Source organism: Phaseolus vulgaris, chromosome 3 (assembly GCF_000499845.2).
Source record: "Phaseolus vulgaris cultivar G19833 chromosome 3, P. vulgaris v2.0, whole genome shotgun sequence".
Lineage (NCBI taxonomy): Eukaryota > Viridiplantae > Streptophyta > Magnoliopsida > Fabales > Fabaceae > Phaseolus > Phaseolus vulgaris.
Genome location: NC_023757.2, coordinates 2,470,945 through 2,486,823, shown reverse-complemented (window position 1 = coordinate 2,486,823; position 15,879 = coordinate 2,470,945). Strand labels below are relative to the sequence as shown.

General features: G+C 30.3%; 1 protein-coding gene across 1 annotated transcript; it reads left to right on the top strand.

Moving 5' to 3' along the window:
* The first annotated feature begins 8,931 nt into the window (after window positions 1-8,931).
* On the top strand, window positions 8,932-14,925 carry LOC137806228 (protein decapping 5-like). The gene is made up of 8 exons (XM_068606221.1): window positions 8,932-9,382; window positions 11,081-11,181; window positions 11,518-11,589; window positions 11,668-12,642; window positions 13,706-13,777; window positions 14,017-14,205; window positions 14,314-14,424; window positions 14,500-14,925. Exons 1-8 carry the CDS (start codon window positions 9,235-9,237, stop codon window positions 14,659-14,661), a joined length of 1,830 nt encoding a protein of 609 aa, XP_068462322.1. The 5' UTR covers window positions 8,932-9,234; the 3' UTR covers window positions 14,662-14,925.
* Window positions 14,926-15,879: the final 954 nt, after the last annotated feature.

The following is a 15,879-nucleotide window of genomic DNA, read 5'->3' as shown; positions in this document are numbered from 1 at the left end:
AAAAGCGAATTCTAAGTGAAAAATTTAATGTATTTCAAATAATTAAAAAGAGTTTTCAAGATTTAAGATTATAAAGGTTGTGTTGTGATGAAAAATCATTGTGTTGCTTCTAGTGTGATTAGTTGGTAACATCTATCTTTGTCATTTGTTGTTATTGTTGGAGTGTTAGTACTGAGGCAAAGGAAGAAAGAATCTTGACAAAAGGAAGGTCGAATGTTACAACTATGACAAGTTTGGTCATTATTCTTATAAGTGTTGTGTTGGTAGGGCAACAATACAAATAAGAAAGTTAAGAAGAATGATGAAGTACATTTAGTACAAGATGCTGAAAGTTCTTGTTTAAATCAAGTGTTGTTGATGATAACCACAAAATTATGATGAAGAACATTCTTCTTTCTATCTTATATCAAGTGTTCCAATCACATGATTGGAAATATAGATTCGTTGATAGATGTTGATTCCAATATCAAGAGGAGGGTGAGATTTGTTGATGATAACATCATTGCAGTAAAATAAATTGACAAGGTATTAATTACAAAGGATGAAGATAAACTATATGGTATTTAAATTAGGTATAAGAAAGAGATAAATATACATTATTCATTTTGTTTATGTTTTTATATTTTTTTTTTGTACTTGTTGTTATGTTAAGTTATTAAAATGTTATTTGTTTTCTCTTTAAATTTATGTAATAATAATTTCTTACAGTAAATGTTAGTTTTTTTACATTAATTACTTAATAGTATTATTTTCTTTAAGTGTGATTTTTATTTTTTATAATAAAAAATATTCAATAAATATTTGAACAATTATGATGTGATTAATTATATTGGTTATCCAATAAATATAAAGATGAAACCTAAATTTCATACAAGTCATATGCATAATATATTAAAGGCAAATATAACTTAAACCTATGCCTTTAAGTGAGTTTATTTCTAACTCATTCTCACAAATTTAGTTTGTAAGATTATGTATGCACCATATATATATATATGATTTGGTCATATCTTCTAATTAGTGTGAGATTTTTAACTCATAATGTTAGACTGAGGAATACATATTTGGAATGTGAGATTAAATATTTGTAGGTGATCTAAGAGGAACTCACTCCTGATAATGGGTGAAACAACAACCCAACAAATTTGATTAGGATACATACCAGATAACAAAATTTAATTAAATTGTGGGATAAAGTTATCATATGCAAAAAATTCTAAATAATTATAAACAATAAAACTTTAAAAACATTAAAGGAAAATGTAGATTATAAATTTTATAAGTAATAAAACTTTAAGAACATTAAAGGAAAATGGAAAATGTAGATTATAAATTTTATCTCCTTATTTAAGCAAAATGATAACTTTTAGATTTTAAGTGTAGATGGATTAAGTGTAGATGGATTTTAATATTTTACAGATTATTTTTTACAAGCAACATTTTATAAATTTCTTTTTCAGTTTCACCTCAATCCAAATAAATCCTAGAAAAATTTATGTTACAAATATAAAATTTAAACAATGATTTTACATATTAATTTTACTTAAAAAGTGTCTTTATTTTTTTTAGATAACCAGTCAATTTAGTATTATTTTAAATATAACTTTCAAAAAATATTTATTACAAAAGTAATTGAATTTTAATAATTATTGAAAAAGTGGGCTAGTTCGTAAGCCCGCAGACCAACCAACATGTGAGGCAGGCCATGAAAACCAACCTACATTTTGTATGCAAGGCGGGGCAATCCGACCCGCATTTTGCAGGCCTAAGCGGGACAGGCCTATGCGGGACAGGTCGACTCGCTTTGTCACTCCTACATACAACCACTATTTGTAGTAGTAGCGAATCTAAGATTAGGAACCTCTGAGAGTATTTTTTTAATAATATTTATTAATGTAGTACTGTTTCTAAGAAAAATCAACTTTAATATTTTAAGTCTTTTATGGTAGAGACTATCTCAATTGTGTACATTACAATTTTTTAAAAAAGTACTTTTTATCAAATATTATTTTCATCTCTATAACTTTTAGGTATTAAGACACCAATACTTAAATATATGATTTTTTAGAGACGTTAATTTAAATAGTTTTACTTTAGATAACACTTTAAAAGCGATGTCTAAAATGCTGTAAAACCACACCTTATTCTGCTCTCATCTCAAGTCAACAGGTATTCATTTTTTCACCACCCCTTATATTCCCCTCACTACGCACTTACATTTTCACTCTCATAGCTTGTTCATTTTCAGGTACGGAGTATAGAAGAAACTTTGCTCCAGGTTTTTCTATTTTTCTGTTTCTTTGGCACACATTGAATTCGTTTACGCTTCTCTTCTATACGTCATTCTCAGTTTTGTTTTCTTATTCTCTTCTTCCTATTATTTGTTGTTCTCGCGTTCTCTCTCATTCATTGTCATTCACTACAATTACAGGTCATTTCTCTTTCTTTGCCACACATTGAATTCGTTTACGCTTATTTAGGGTTTAAGAATATTGTTTGTTGATAGTTTATGGAAAGTTATGTAATAAATGAGGCCTCAAAACACAAACAAAATTGATTTCCCAAGACGTGAGTGATCATTATCCATAAGGACTTATACGCAGTGTATTGCGCAAGTCCCCGAGGATACAACATGAACTTCTCGAAAATTTCCAATGATCAAAACTAGCAAATTACTCTTAAAAGAGTAAAACTTAATAAATCCATAAAAAATATTTATAATAAAATAAAATAATAAATGAAGAGAGAGAAAAAGGAAAAGATGAAAAAGTGTGAGGAGGAATAAAGGTGCACGGTGGTGGGTTGAAGATAAAGAAGAGAAGAAGTGTGAGTGAGAGTTCCAGAGATCCATTTTCTGAAGCAAATGGATGTGGTATTTATAGATGGAGAATCCACAACTATCGTAGTTTCAAGCCCTAATTGAGCGGCACCATTCCATGGTCATGGCTGTCGGAAACGGAGCAACCGCCGGTGATGGAGGAAGACCCGCGTGAATGGAGGAGCCGACCACCCAAGACTCTTGCAACGTTCTGCAAACGTTCTCCGAACCACTCGAAAAAGAAGGGAAATTGAGCGTAACTCCCTTCTGTTTCTCCTTAATTTATGTGAATGTGATTTTTGGGTTCGCAACCCCCTTTGCAATATCTTCATAGTGTCGTTTGAGGTTTGATTTTCAACAAGTTCCTTATTCTTTGTATGATTATCCATTAAAGTGATGTTGCATGGTGTTTTGTTGATAGTTTATGACAAGTTTCTTATTCTTTGTATGATTTATGTTTTGTTCTGATATGTTTGCATTCACTGCAATTCATTCTATTTCTTTGGCGTTTATGGATATTGTTTTGTTGATAGTTTATGGCAAGTTTCTTATTCTATGTATGATTATCCATTAAAGTGATGTTGCATGGTGTTTTGTTGATAGTTTATGACAAGTTTCTTATTCTTTGAATGATTTTTGCTTTGCTATAAAATGTTTGCATTCATTGCAATTCTTTTTTGTTTCTTTAGGGTTTAGGGATATTGTTTTGTTGATAGTTTTTGTAAAATTCCTTTTTCTTTGTATCATTATCCATTAAAGTGATGATGCACGGTGTTTTGTTGATAGTTTATGACAAGTTTCTTATTCTTTGTATTATTTATGCTCTGCTTTGCTCTAAAATGGTTGCATTCATTGCAATTCTTTTTGTTTCTTAAGGGTTTAGGGATATTGTTTTGTTGATAGTTTATGGCAAGTTCCTTATTCTTTGTATGATTATCCATTAAAGTGATGTTGCACGGTGTTTTGTTGATAGTTTATGGCAAATTTTTTATTCTTTGTACGATTTCTACTCTACTCTGAAATGTTTGTTTTCACTGCAATTCTTTCTGTTTCTTTAGGGTCTAGGGATATAGTTTTGTTGATAGTTTATAGCAAGTTCTTTATTCTTTATATGATTATCCATTAAAGTGATGTTGCACGGTGTTTTGTTGATAGTTTATGGCGAAGTTTCTTATTAATTGTATGATTTCTGCTATGCTCTAAAATGTTTGCATTCAGTGCAATTCTTTCTGGTTCTTTAGGGTTTAATGATATTGTTTTATTGATAGTTTATGACAAGTTCCTTATTCTTTATAGGATTACCCATTAAAGTGATGGTAAACGGTGTTTTGTTGATAATTTATGGCAAGTTTCTTATTTTTTGTATGATTTTTGCTTTGCTCTGAAATGTTTGCATTCAATACAATTCTTTCTGTTTCTTTAGTGTTTAGGGATATTGTTTTGTTGATAGTTTATGGCAAGTTCTTTATTCTTTGTATGATTATCTGTTAAAGTGATGTTGCACGGTGTTTTGTTGATAATTTATGGCAAGTTTCTTATTCTTTGTATGATTTATGTTTTACTCTGAAATGTTTGCATTTATTGCAATTCATTCTATTTCTTTAGGGTTTAGGGATATTATTTTGTTGATAGTTTATGACTAGTTCCTTATTATTTATATGATTATCCATTAAAGTGATGTTGAACGATGTTTTGTTTATAGTTTATGGCAGGTTTCTCATTCTTTGTATTATTTATGCTCTGCTATAAAATGTTTGCGTTCAATGCAATTCTTTATGTTTCTTTAGGGTTTAGGGATATTGTTTTGTTGATAGTTTGTGGCAAGTTTCTTATTTTTCATATGATTTCTTATCTACTATGAAATATTTGCATTCATTGCAATTCTTTCTGTTTCTTTCGAATTTAGGGATATTGTTTTGTTGATAGTTTATGGCAAGTTCTTTATTCTTTGTATGATTATCTGTTAAAGTGATGTTGCAGGGTGTTTTATTGATGATTTATGACAAGTTTCTTATTCTTTGTATGATTTATGCTTTGTTCTGAAATGTTTGCATTCACTGCAATTTTTTTTGTTTATTTAGGGTTTAGGTATATTGTTTTGTTAATAGTTTATGGCAAGTTTCTTATTCTTTGTATGATTTATGCTCTCCTCTAAAATGTTTGCATTCACTGCAATTCTTTATGTTTCTTTAGGGTTTAATGATATTATTTTGTTGATAATTTATGGGAAGTTCCTTATTTTTTTTTGCATGATTTCTTCTTTCCTCTGAAATGTTTGCATTCAATGTAATTCTTTCCGTTTCTTTAGTGTTTAGGGATATTGTTTTGTTGATAGTTTATGGCAATTTTCTTGTTTTTTTATGATTTTTGCTCTACTTTGAAATGTTTGCATTTAGTGTACTGATATAATAACATGGATAGACTAAATAATGAAGGTAGAGAATGTATTGATATTATGGACAAAGTTATTAATATTTTGTTAAAGCGTTAAAGCAAACTTGTGGACCCCATATTACTTTTTTTTTGTTTTTTCTACTTCTTTGCCAGACATGAAATATACGTTTCGTTCTCTTATTCTCTGTTCTTCCTATTCTCTATTGATCTCCGGTTCTCTCTCATTTATCTTCCTGTTTTTGTACTCTAAATAAATTTAACATGTTACTATAATCAAGTTGTTCTTATTTACATCTTGCATAATATTATTTTGTTTTTAATTTTAATTCAAATTGGTCTATTATTGCAAGACTTTTTTTTTATTTAATAAAAGAAATCATTCGATACATGGCTCTTCCTCTTTACAGGTAATTTTCTTTGTCTCTTTTTTGTTTAATTTTTTGTTAACATGTGTATTATCATGACATCATTCTGTGTTTGACTGTTTGATAATGAAGATTATGTAAAGAAAAGTATGCATATCAGTTACATACCAGGTTTAAACCAACTAATTATCATGAAATGACTAATTTGTTAAATTTGAGGTACTTTTATGTTACATATTTAGATCTCTTTCAAACAAAATGTGAACATATTTAAAATGTTTAAATTAAAGGTTGGAAGCTTCACACATAAATTAATGGACTGACTTGTCCATCTTATCCGATGAGTAACCATTAACAAACTATTATTTTATTATGTGATGACTTAATATAATGAATGTTTAACAAATTTGAATGAACACAAGGGATTTCCAACCAAATGAACAATAACTAATTTCACTTTAAATTCATTCAGGTATTATCGATCAAGAAATAATTGTCGCTTTGATGGATACAAGGGATGACGTTGTCTCCATCAAATTTAAGAAAGTCGATTCTGGCCAAGCGGGTATGTAAGAAGGAGAAGAATGACGCCCTATGTGCGCAACTGACTCTGGTGTTAGATTGAGGTTTTTGACATCAGTGTTTCACCAAATATTGGAGGGTGTTGGTCAAACCAAAACTTTTAGATTTTAATTGTAGATGGATTAACTCTTCAATCCTACTTGATTTTAATATTTTACAAATTTATTTTTTACGGAAAATATTTTATAAATTTTTTTCTACTTTTACTTCAATCCAAACAAATCCTAAAAAAATTTATGTTACAAATATAAAATTTAAAAGATGATTTTTCAGTTTAATTTTACTTAAAAAGTCAGTCTCTTTATTGTTTTTAGATAATCAGTTAATTAAATAGTATTTTAAATATAACTTTCAAAAAATATTTATTACAAAAGTAATTGACTTTTAATAATCATTAAAAAATAATTAATTATAGATAATATAAAAAATCTTATAATTTAATATATCCACATAATGTGTAATTTTAAAAAAATGAAGTAATGTTCATACCATTATTGTATAAAGATTAATTGAGATATTTTGGGTAAAGAAATTTCTAAGAAAATACTCAAATAAGACCAAATGTAAGTTATTACATATCTCATTCACAATATCCCTTTTGTTCACAAACTACCATACATTAAACATAAAATGTAAATCATAATAACATATCTCATACAAATAGCATCCTTTTCCATTCACAAACTCATATATTGTGCATGTATAAGTGGAGAGAATAACCACTTTTGGCTACAAGTACATGAATACATCAATCTCTTATGTTCAAATAAGTAAAATATTATAACCTTTTTTCATTTGAAGCTAAGTATATTGAACCAGTAGAAACAACATGATATTTGTGGTTGAAAACTCTTTTTAAAGAGTTAATATATTGAAACAAAATTTTATTTTTTTAGTGAGTAAAAGGAAAACTGGAGCTACTTTAGTGGATATTAGATTGCTGATAAATTCACCAAATCTCTTACACAATTAAGATATTAAAAAATCAATAATAACAACTAAATTTAGAGATAAAAAATCTATATCGACTAAATTATATATTATTTTAAAGATTAAAAAAAATATTTATTTATAAAATTATTTTATTATTAATAAAAAATTATAAAATGATTTTTAAGAGAAAGTGTTGTAATAGTTAAAGTATTTTGTAACTATATTAACTATCATTACAATTATACAAAATACTTGTAAATGGTGAATGATGTATATTATTTAGTTTCTATAGTGATAAAATTCCTCTTGTTTTCTCTCCATTTCTGTTCCTATGTGTGTTGTAAAAGGGTGTATATATATAAAATGATAAATATATATAAAATGATGAATTTATTGATAGTATACATGATTATCATCATGGTGTTAGCATAAAATATTTGGATTGGGCCAATATTAATATAATATTAATATGTGTATTGATATTATTTGACTTTTTAAATTATGTATAAGAAATAGATAAATATACATTATTCATTTTGTTTATGATTTTATATTTATTTGTTTACTCCTTGTTATGCTAAATTATTAAAATACTATTTATTTTCTCTTTAAATTTATCTAATTATAATTTCTTACACTTTGTGAAGATGTATATATTAGTTTTTTTACATTAATTTCTTACTAACACTATATTTTTATGTTTTATAATAAAAATTATTCAATAAATATTTGAATGATTATGAGTGTGATTAATTATAGTGGTTATCCCATAAAGATAAAGATGAAACATAAATTTCATATTCGTTATAAATTAAAATCAAATATAACTCAAAAATATCTCTAAGTGAGTTTATGGTAACTCATCTCCACTTTAATTGGTTACGTGTGAAATTATATATTTATAGGTGGGTTAAAAAGAATTCGATTTCGATCATGGGTGACACAACAATCCAATAAATTTTATTACGATAAATTTTGAATAACTTAATATTATTTTAGTAAGTGAGAATATGACCAACTCAACTATACAAACTAACTTGTAAAACGAAGTTTACACCTCATTTATCTTATAAATTATGATTTAACAATTTTCTTTTTAATATAAGATCTCAAACACATTACAACTTACCTAGAACCTTTAATAAAATTAAAAGAATATCAAAATAAACTTAGAGAAAAAGTAATTAATGATTAATGTGTTCATCATAATCTAAATGACAATATACATGTGTGTTAATTAAAAAATAATACTGAAATAACTTAGTTTCATATTTTTCTTTTATTTTATTTACACTAGTAGAAACACAAGCGCGATTACGTTTGTTTATCCACATTTTTATCTTTTACTCAATTTTTACGAAGATAGAAATAACATACATATAGAAATAATTTTTGAATAAGTCAAAATAAAAAATAGAGTGCAGAGAGATTAAAAGTGAAAGTTATTTTATTTTACATGTAAGATTTGATGTGAAAATGTGTAAGAATATGTTCTTTTTGTTGCCTTAAACAAGGAATGAGGAGAAGAGTGGTTGAGTCATATAAAAACTGTACATTAATATTAATTTAAAAAATTAAACAATGATTTTTCAGCAGTTTAGTTCTTAAAAATCTTTAATTTTTTTTAGGTAATCAATGAATTAAATAGTATTTTAAATATAACTTTCAAAAAAATATTTATTACAAAGTAATTGATTTTTAATAATCATTAAAAAAATAATTAATTGTAGATAATGTAAAAATCTTATAATTTAATATATCCACATCCTCAACTGATGTGTAATGTTCATACCATTCTTGTATAAGATTAATTGAGATATTTTGGGTAAAGAAAATTATAAGACAATACTCAAATAAGACATCATCTCATTCACAATATCTCATTCACAATATCCCATTTTCATTCACAAACTACCATGCATTAAATATAAAATGTAAATCATAATAACATCATCATCATCACCATCACATACACATGCATCCTATCCATTCACAAAGTATTATATATTGTGCATGTAAAGTACATAATCTCATTCACATCCCATCACCTCAGACCCATTTCAAACTTTGGAACATACTGTAATAGGGGCTTCAGACAAAGGGGCCCCAAAACCCAAACCCTAACCTCATTTGCCTACGGTTATGGCGTCCGATAACGCTTCTCGATCGAATTCTGCGGCTGATACCTACATTGGGAGCTTGATAAGCCTCACTTCCAAGAGTGAAATCAGATATGAGGGCATTTTGTACAACATCAACACAGAAGAGTCCAGTATTGGCCTCAGAAATGGTATTCTTCTGCTACCCACTTTTTTTTTCTGACCAATTTCCCTTAATCCTTTCTGGGTTTTGTTTATTTTCAGTTTAATTTGGTTTCCTTGGTTTCAGATCTCTGAATTCACTGTCAAAATTTGATCTTTGTTGTTGCTGTTGTTGTTTGTCATTTTTTTATTGAATTCTGAAGGGGCTTTGTCACAGGGGTGTGAATTCCTCCACAGGGAAGTAATTTTTTGGAGTTGTGATTGTTCTTCTGTTAAGAGGTTGAGAATGGTCTTGATTGGTTTCTTTATCCCTGTAGCATCTGTGTTGCATGTTTCACTTGTCTCTTAAGCGCGTCATGTGGTTTTAATCTGTCTCTGTTGAAGTGTCTGGATTTGGCTTTCAGTGTTTGAATATGATTCTCAGATGGATGTAGGCTTATGTTTGGTTTGTAATTTTTTGATTTTGTTATTTGGCTGCTTGGCTTTGTTGATTGTTTAATTATTGCATTCCGGGCTAATGGAAAGCTTTTTGATTAATAAATGCAAGGAGTAAATAGTGAACTCATAAATTTAGTCCCTAAGTTGATTGGCGTGCAACGCTGAAAGAAGCAAAGATACTCTGGTGGTAATAGATTAATGAAAAAACTTCCAAACCTAAGGCCAAACTGAATTAAAGAATGGAATTCATATTTTTCCCTCTTATGTTTGAATTTTTAATGTTAGTGAGAGAATAATAATTGGCAATTTACATACATATCTGTATTAGTAGAGCTGTTGTGGTGTCTCACATGATCTATAACCATTGTAGCCTGTTGTGTTCCGCTTTTGTGTCATGTCGAGGGTTGTGAATCACACTCATGACCCACTATATCTGGTGCGATCTCTAGCAATTTCTGATGGTTTTTGACACCTTTCTGATGGCTTTTGTAAGCACTCAGTGTCGTGGCAATCATGGATGCTGTTGTTGACTAGCACAGCTCCCTGTGAGTGCTGTAACACATCCCTTAGGCCATTTTATGTTTTGTATTGGGATTCTAAATGTGGACTTGGGCTCTCTCACCACACTAGCTAGCTTTTAGGTACTGTTCTTATGAAATTCATATCAATTGATATCTGAGCCTGTACATAATCTTCTTCAGAGATTACAAAGTCTGGTGGAATGTTACAGCCGTATTGCCTGACTGCCACATAGGAAGTGTGGGTTTTTGATATGAGGTTTATGTGGTCTAGGTCTCTCCCACCACAATATGTGGTATTCTAATTCTAAGATTTGCATCATAGTTTACTTATTTTCTATCTATCCAAACAAACTTTAATTGCAATGATAATTGTTGTGCCCTGCATATATATATATATATCCAATGGTCACATGACCTCATAAAAATGTCACGTGCATTTATCTTTTAATCCTCATTTAAATATGATTGAATGTTCTATATTTGTTATTCTTATATCTTACAAGTGATGATACCTGATTTCTTACTTGATATGCTTCGTATGTGTGTGTATTGGTTAGGAGTTGAAGTCATGTACACATTAAGCAAGTTTATGTAGTATTTATAAAGGTTGTGCTCTTTGATTGAATTTCAAATCATCAGGAATTTTGATCAATAGATTTCATGAAACCGTGTGGGTTATTGCAGCATCGAATTTGACCATCTAAGTATGTTATTTAGTATCATAGATTCATTTAACAAAGTGATTCTTTTTTGTTCTTGGTGTTGCAGTGCGATCTTTTGGAACAGAAGGAAGGAAAAAGGATGGCCAGCAAATTCCCCCAGGTGACAAGGTTTATGAGTACATACTTTTCCGCGGTACTGACATCAAGGTACTATGCACGTAATATGCACAAGTTTTTTTTTTTTCTCCCTAAGTTGTATGTATTTGTACCTGACTTTGTTGAGAGTACCTTAGAAATAATGGCATGTAACTTGAGTGAGTTTTGTGAAACATTAATGGTATAACTTGGTTCTAGAATCTTTGATTCAATATACCAATACATTAGAAGGCTGATCCAGATTTTCTTATCTGTTTTATGAGTTAATGTGTTTAGCCTATAAGGGCTTTGTTTAGATGTTACTGCATGGAATATTGATTGAACGATGTTCATATATATTATATATAAGTCAGATAAGCTGAGACATGTCTTATTTCTTTTCTGCAGGATTTACAGGTTAAATCCTCTCCACCTGTGCAGCCTCCTCCACAAGTCAACAATGACCCAGCTATTATTCAGGTTAATGAGATTTCTTTTGTGTAAATAATGAATCAGTTAAATAATGTATTCCTAATTATATGGTATTGCATTTTGCAGTCTCACTATCCTCGTCCAGTCCCCACATCTACAACATTGCCTTCTGCTGTAAGTGGGCCTTTGACTGATCTTAGCTCTCATAACCCTCAGCTTGGACTTCCTGGGTCAAATTTTCAAGGGCCCTTGCCTTTGTATCAACCTGGAGGGAACATAGGATCATGGGGAGCTTCTCCACCTGCTCCAAATGCAAATGGTGGTAGGCTTGCCATGCCAATGTATTGGCAAGGATATTATGGTGCTCCCAATGGGCTTCCTCAATTACCGCAACAATCTTTGCTTCGACCTCCACCTGGTTTATCAATGCCTTCCTCCATGCAGCAGCCTATGCAGTATCCCAATTTTAGTCACTCATTACCTGCTGTATCTTCTAACCTACCAGAATTACCATCATCACTACTACCTGTGAGTACTACTACCCCTAGTGTAATATCTGCTTCCTTACCTCCATCTAATTTGCCCCCAGCGCCTTCTGCTTTGCCTCCTGCACCATCCACTTTGCCTCCTGCACCTTCTGCAACGCTTGCTTCTGAAATTTTGCCAGTATCAGTAACAAACAAGACACTCAATGTTTCAACTTCCCCAACCATGTTAGCTGCTAGCTTACCATCACTGACTTTGCTGACTAATTCTGGTCCAGAAATAAATGCTCTAGTGCCACCCATCAACAGCAAACCAAATGCAATTTCAGGTTCAAGCTTGGCCTATCAAACTGGATCTCAGTTGCCTCCAGCAGTTGTTGGATCATCAACTTCTATCCATACAGAAACATCAGCCCCTTCTCTGATAACCCCAGGTCAATTATTGCAGCCTGGACCATCGTTAGTTACTTCAGGTCAGCCTTCACAAGCACCTCATAAGGATGTTGAAGTGGTTCAGGTAACATCAATGTCATTTCCTGAGCCATCTCTGCCAGTTTTTGCTGATGCTCAACCGCCAATACTGCCTTTGCCAGTAACTTCACGACCCAATCACAGGGTATCATTTCTTCTCTTGATCTATTAGTTTGTTTTTTACGGTTTCTAATATGCTTGTTTGTTTCTATACAATGTCGTAAGAGGTCATAATCTCGATAATGATTTGGAATAATCTCATCCTCCAAAGGTATTTAGGGTGCTTGAATGAACATTTGTAAAGTTGATTTTAGATTATCCTGATTTTGGAGTGCATGTTTGATTGAGCATTTACAAAATTCTTTATGAATGTAATTAATTTTGTAAAATTGATTTATAAGGTAAGTGATTTTTGTTTGGATGTGCTGAACTTGAAAGCAGGTTTGGCGTAGTGAGTTTTATCAGTTCTTGTTAAACCTCGGTTTGGAGGCAAAATCAATTCTACTGAACATTAATAAAAAAATCTATATTTTACTAAAATCATGTTGGACCGGGAACAAAGCAATTCCAAAGCTGTTTACCATGAATCCTATCATACCATGTGTGAAGAAAGTGGTTTACATTTGAAAATTTAATCTAAAAAGCAAGTTTGTAGTATGATACAAAATTTTCAGCCCAATGCAGAAGTTATATATTTTCACTTCTTAGCAAAAGTGTTTTTAAAAATTAAACCAAACATTATTTTTTAAGCAAAATCACATTTTCCCAAGTTAAATATGCATTTGATAAGTTCAAACATTGTAAATGTGAAAATCATATGACACTTTCACTTTGATCTTCCGTGACAACTTGCTCTCCTCCCATCCATTAAGCTAGGCTTTGCTCTAGTGCGGAATATGGGGAAATTGTGTTCTGTAATTTAGATATACAAAATCTTCTCTGCTGATAAACTTTTCTGTATTCTTTCCATTGCTTTTGCTGAGAATTAAAGTAGGATTTGATCTGTTTTGTGTGTGGTTTTAATTGTCAGCTTCCATACATAAATTATTAATGATTGATGATTCTTTCTTAATTTGTATGCCTTGTGCTTTTATCAAATAAAATTAGCATCAAGTGACGCATGAATGCTTTATTATATTAGTTATTGTATTTAAAATTTATTCGTTTGATTGAGAAGGACTTCTGACATTTGGTTGCATTTTTTTAAGCCTGGTGGAGCTCCAACTCAAACTCATCATAACTATAGTTACAGAGGACGCGGAAGAGGAAGAGGAACTGGGGTAACAACATTCAAATTACTATTTCATTTATAAATGTAGTCATTTCTCAAGTCACTTACTATGAATATCTATAATGAAATATGCTCTATTTTTGTCTTTTTTTAAAAATAATTTTGCACCACTTGGGATTTGCTAAATAAATCTTCCGAAAAGTCATTTTACTTTTCCCCCCTTTCTTCTGATAACATTATGATTCTAATATTCAGTGGTTAATGAAGACAAATTATTAATGCTTGCAGGGCCCAGTCACAAAATTCACTGAAGATTTTGATTTCATGGCAATGAATGAGAAATTCAAAAAGGATGAAGTATGGGGTCATCTTGGTAAAAGCAAGTCTCATTCAAAAGACAAAGATGGGGAAGAAATTGCCTATGATGAAGATTACCAAGTTGAAGACAATAATGATTTATCAAACGTTGAGGTTAAGGTAATATAATCTAGTGTGCAGCTTGATATGTATCAAGTTTTCACCAAATGATTTTGGTTTTTAGTCTTTGTATTGAGTTTTTCACTTTGCTTTTCATGATTTTTGCAGCCTATGTATAACAAAGATGACTTCTTTGACTCCCTCTCTTCCAACGTGCATGATAATACTTCACGAAATGGAAGGACTAGATACTCTGAACAAGTCAAGATTGATACCGAGGTGAGATTTTTCTCTTTTCTTAGAGTTCATATTTCCGGGGACAATGTCAAATTCTTTTGCTGATTTGTGGTGCAGACGTTTGGCGATTTTGTGAGGTACCATGGAGGTCGAGGTGGCCGTGGCCCTGGCCGTGGTGGACGATTTCGTGGCGGTTATTATGGAAGAGGAGGAGGAGGATATGGCTATTCTGGACGAGGGAGGGGTCGTGGCGGCAGCATGCCTAGTCACACATTATAGGTGGCAGGTAATGTTTAGTTATGGACATGGTGGAGAGCAAGAGCTTAGGTAGCCTCCAATTAAAGTACCTTAGTTATGTTAGAGATTATGTTTCATTGTTGGGTTGTCTGTTATATGCTTGTTTAACAGAATAAGTAAGGACCTTTTCTTATTGCATGTATATGCCTCTTGTTACACCTCTACCAAAGTTACCTGGTTTGGTGGAAACATGTTTGTACACCATTTTATTTTAGCTTATATCAACAAGCACCCAAGTTCAGACAATTTTTTGCAGTATTGCAGCTTAGTCATTTGTGCTGGGATGCCAAATGATTCTTATCCCTACAATTATTATTTCTATGATTTTGGTTAATGTGTTTCTTTACTTTTACTATAAACTTAATACCATTAAACTTGTTTTTGAGAAAATCACCTAAAACTCATGATGAACTTTGGATAAATTTATTTCTATGATGCTTGTAGTTGCATAGATTTTGACAATCTTTTTCTGTGGTAGCATACAATTCAAGGGCATCACAAATAATTGCTACTATCACTATTAACTTTTGTGTGTTATTGCCTTTGATTACCTTGTGTTTTGTAACAGTGGTTGCAAGGTTTAGTTTCCAAATATAAATTTCAAAATAAATTCTGTTTTCTAAAAATAGAGACAAAATAGGTTTAAATACTTTATAGAGACAAAATAGCAATTTATTTATCTATCGTATATCTGTTTCATTTACATGAAAATTCATTCAGTAAATACTTTATAGAAAGTATAATAAAGAAGGATCAGGTCAAATATCCTTTCAATTTTATGATCCACAAATTATTTCTTAAAATCTAATTTTATGTATCAATATTAATTCAATTAATTTTTTCATAATTAAACATCTTAATTAAATTTGCCTTTTCAAAAATATATTTTTAATTTTTTTTGAAATTGTTACTTTTATGGATAAATCGATATCTATTCATAAAAAATCATCAATACATGAATTGGATTAAATTTTTATTAATGGATGAAATTAAATTGTTTTTTGTAGTTAAATTTTAGATAAGTCAACGAATTGATATATTTTTTTCTATCCTGATCTTAGATCAGTGATCTATTATTCATATTATCATGATGGAGGTTATTAATATCATCACCATTATTATTACTAGCGGGAAGCGTCGTGCCTATGGATCTGCATTTTTAATTTTTGTTTTTAATGTATATCTATATTTTATTTTTAT

What these genes read in the sequence shown, in the direction of transcription:
- LOC137806228 (XM_068606221.1), top strand. Translation starts at nt 9,235, where the DNA reads ATGGCGTCCGATAACGCTTCTCGATCGAATTCTGCGGCTGATACCTAC. An exon ending in CAGTATTGGCCTCAGAAATG is followed by an intron (nt 9,383 to 11,080) that starts GTATTCTTCTGC and finishes TTGGTGTTGCAG; the next exon opens with TGCGATCTTTTGGAACAGAA. An exon ending in AAGTCAAGATTGATACCGAG is followed by an intron (nt 14,425 to 14,499) that starts GTGAGATTTTTC and finishes TTTGTGGTGCAG; the next exon opens with ACGTTTGGCGATTTTGTGAG.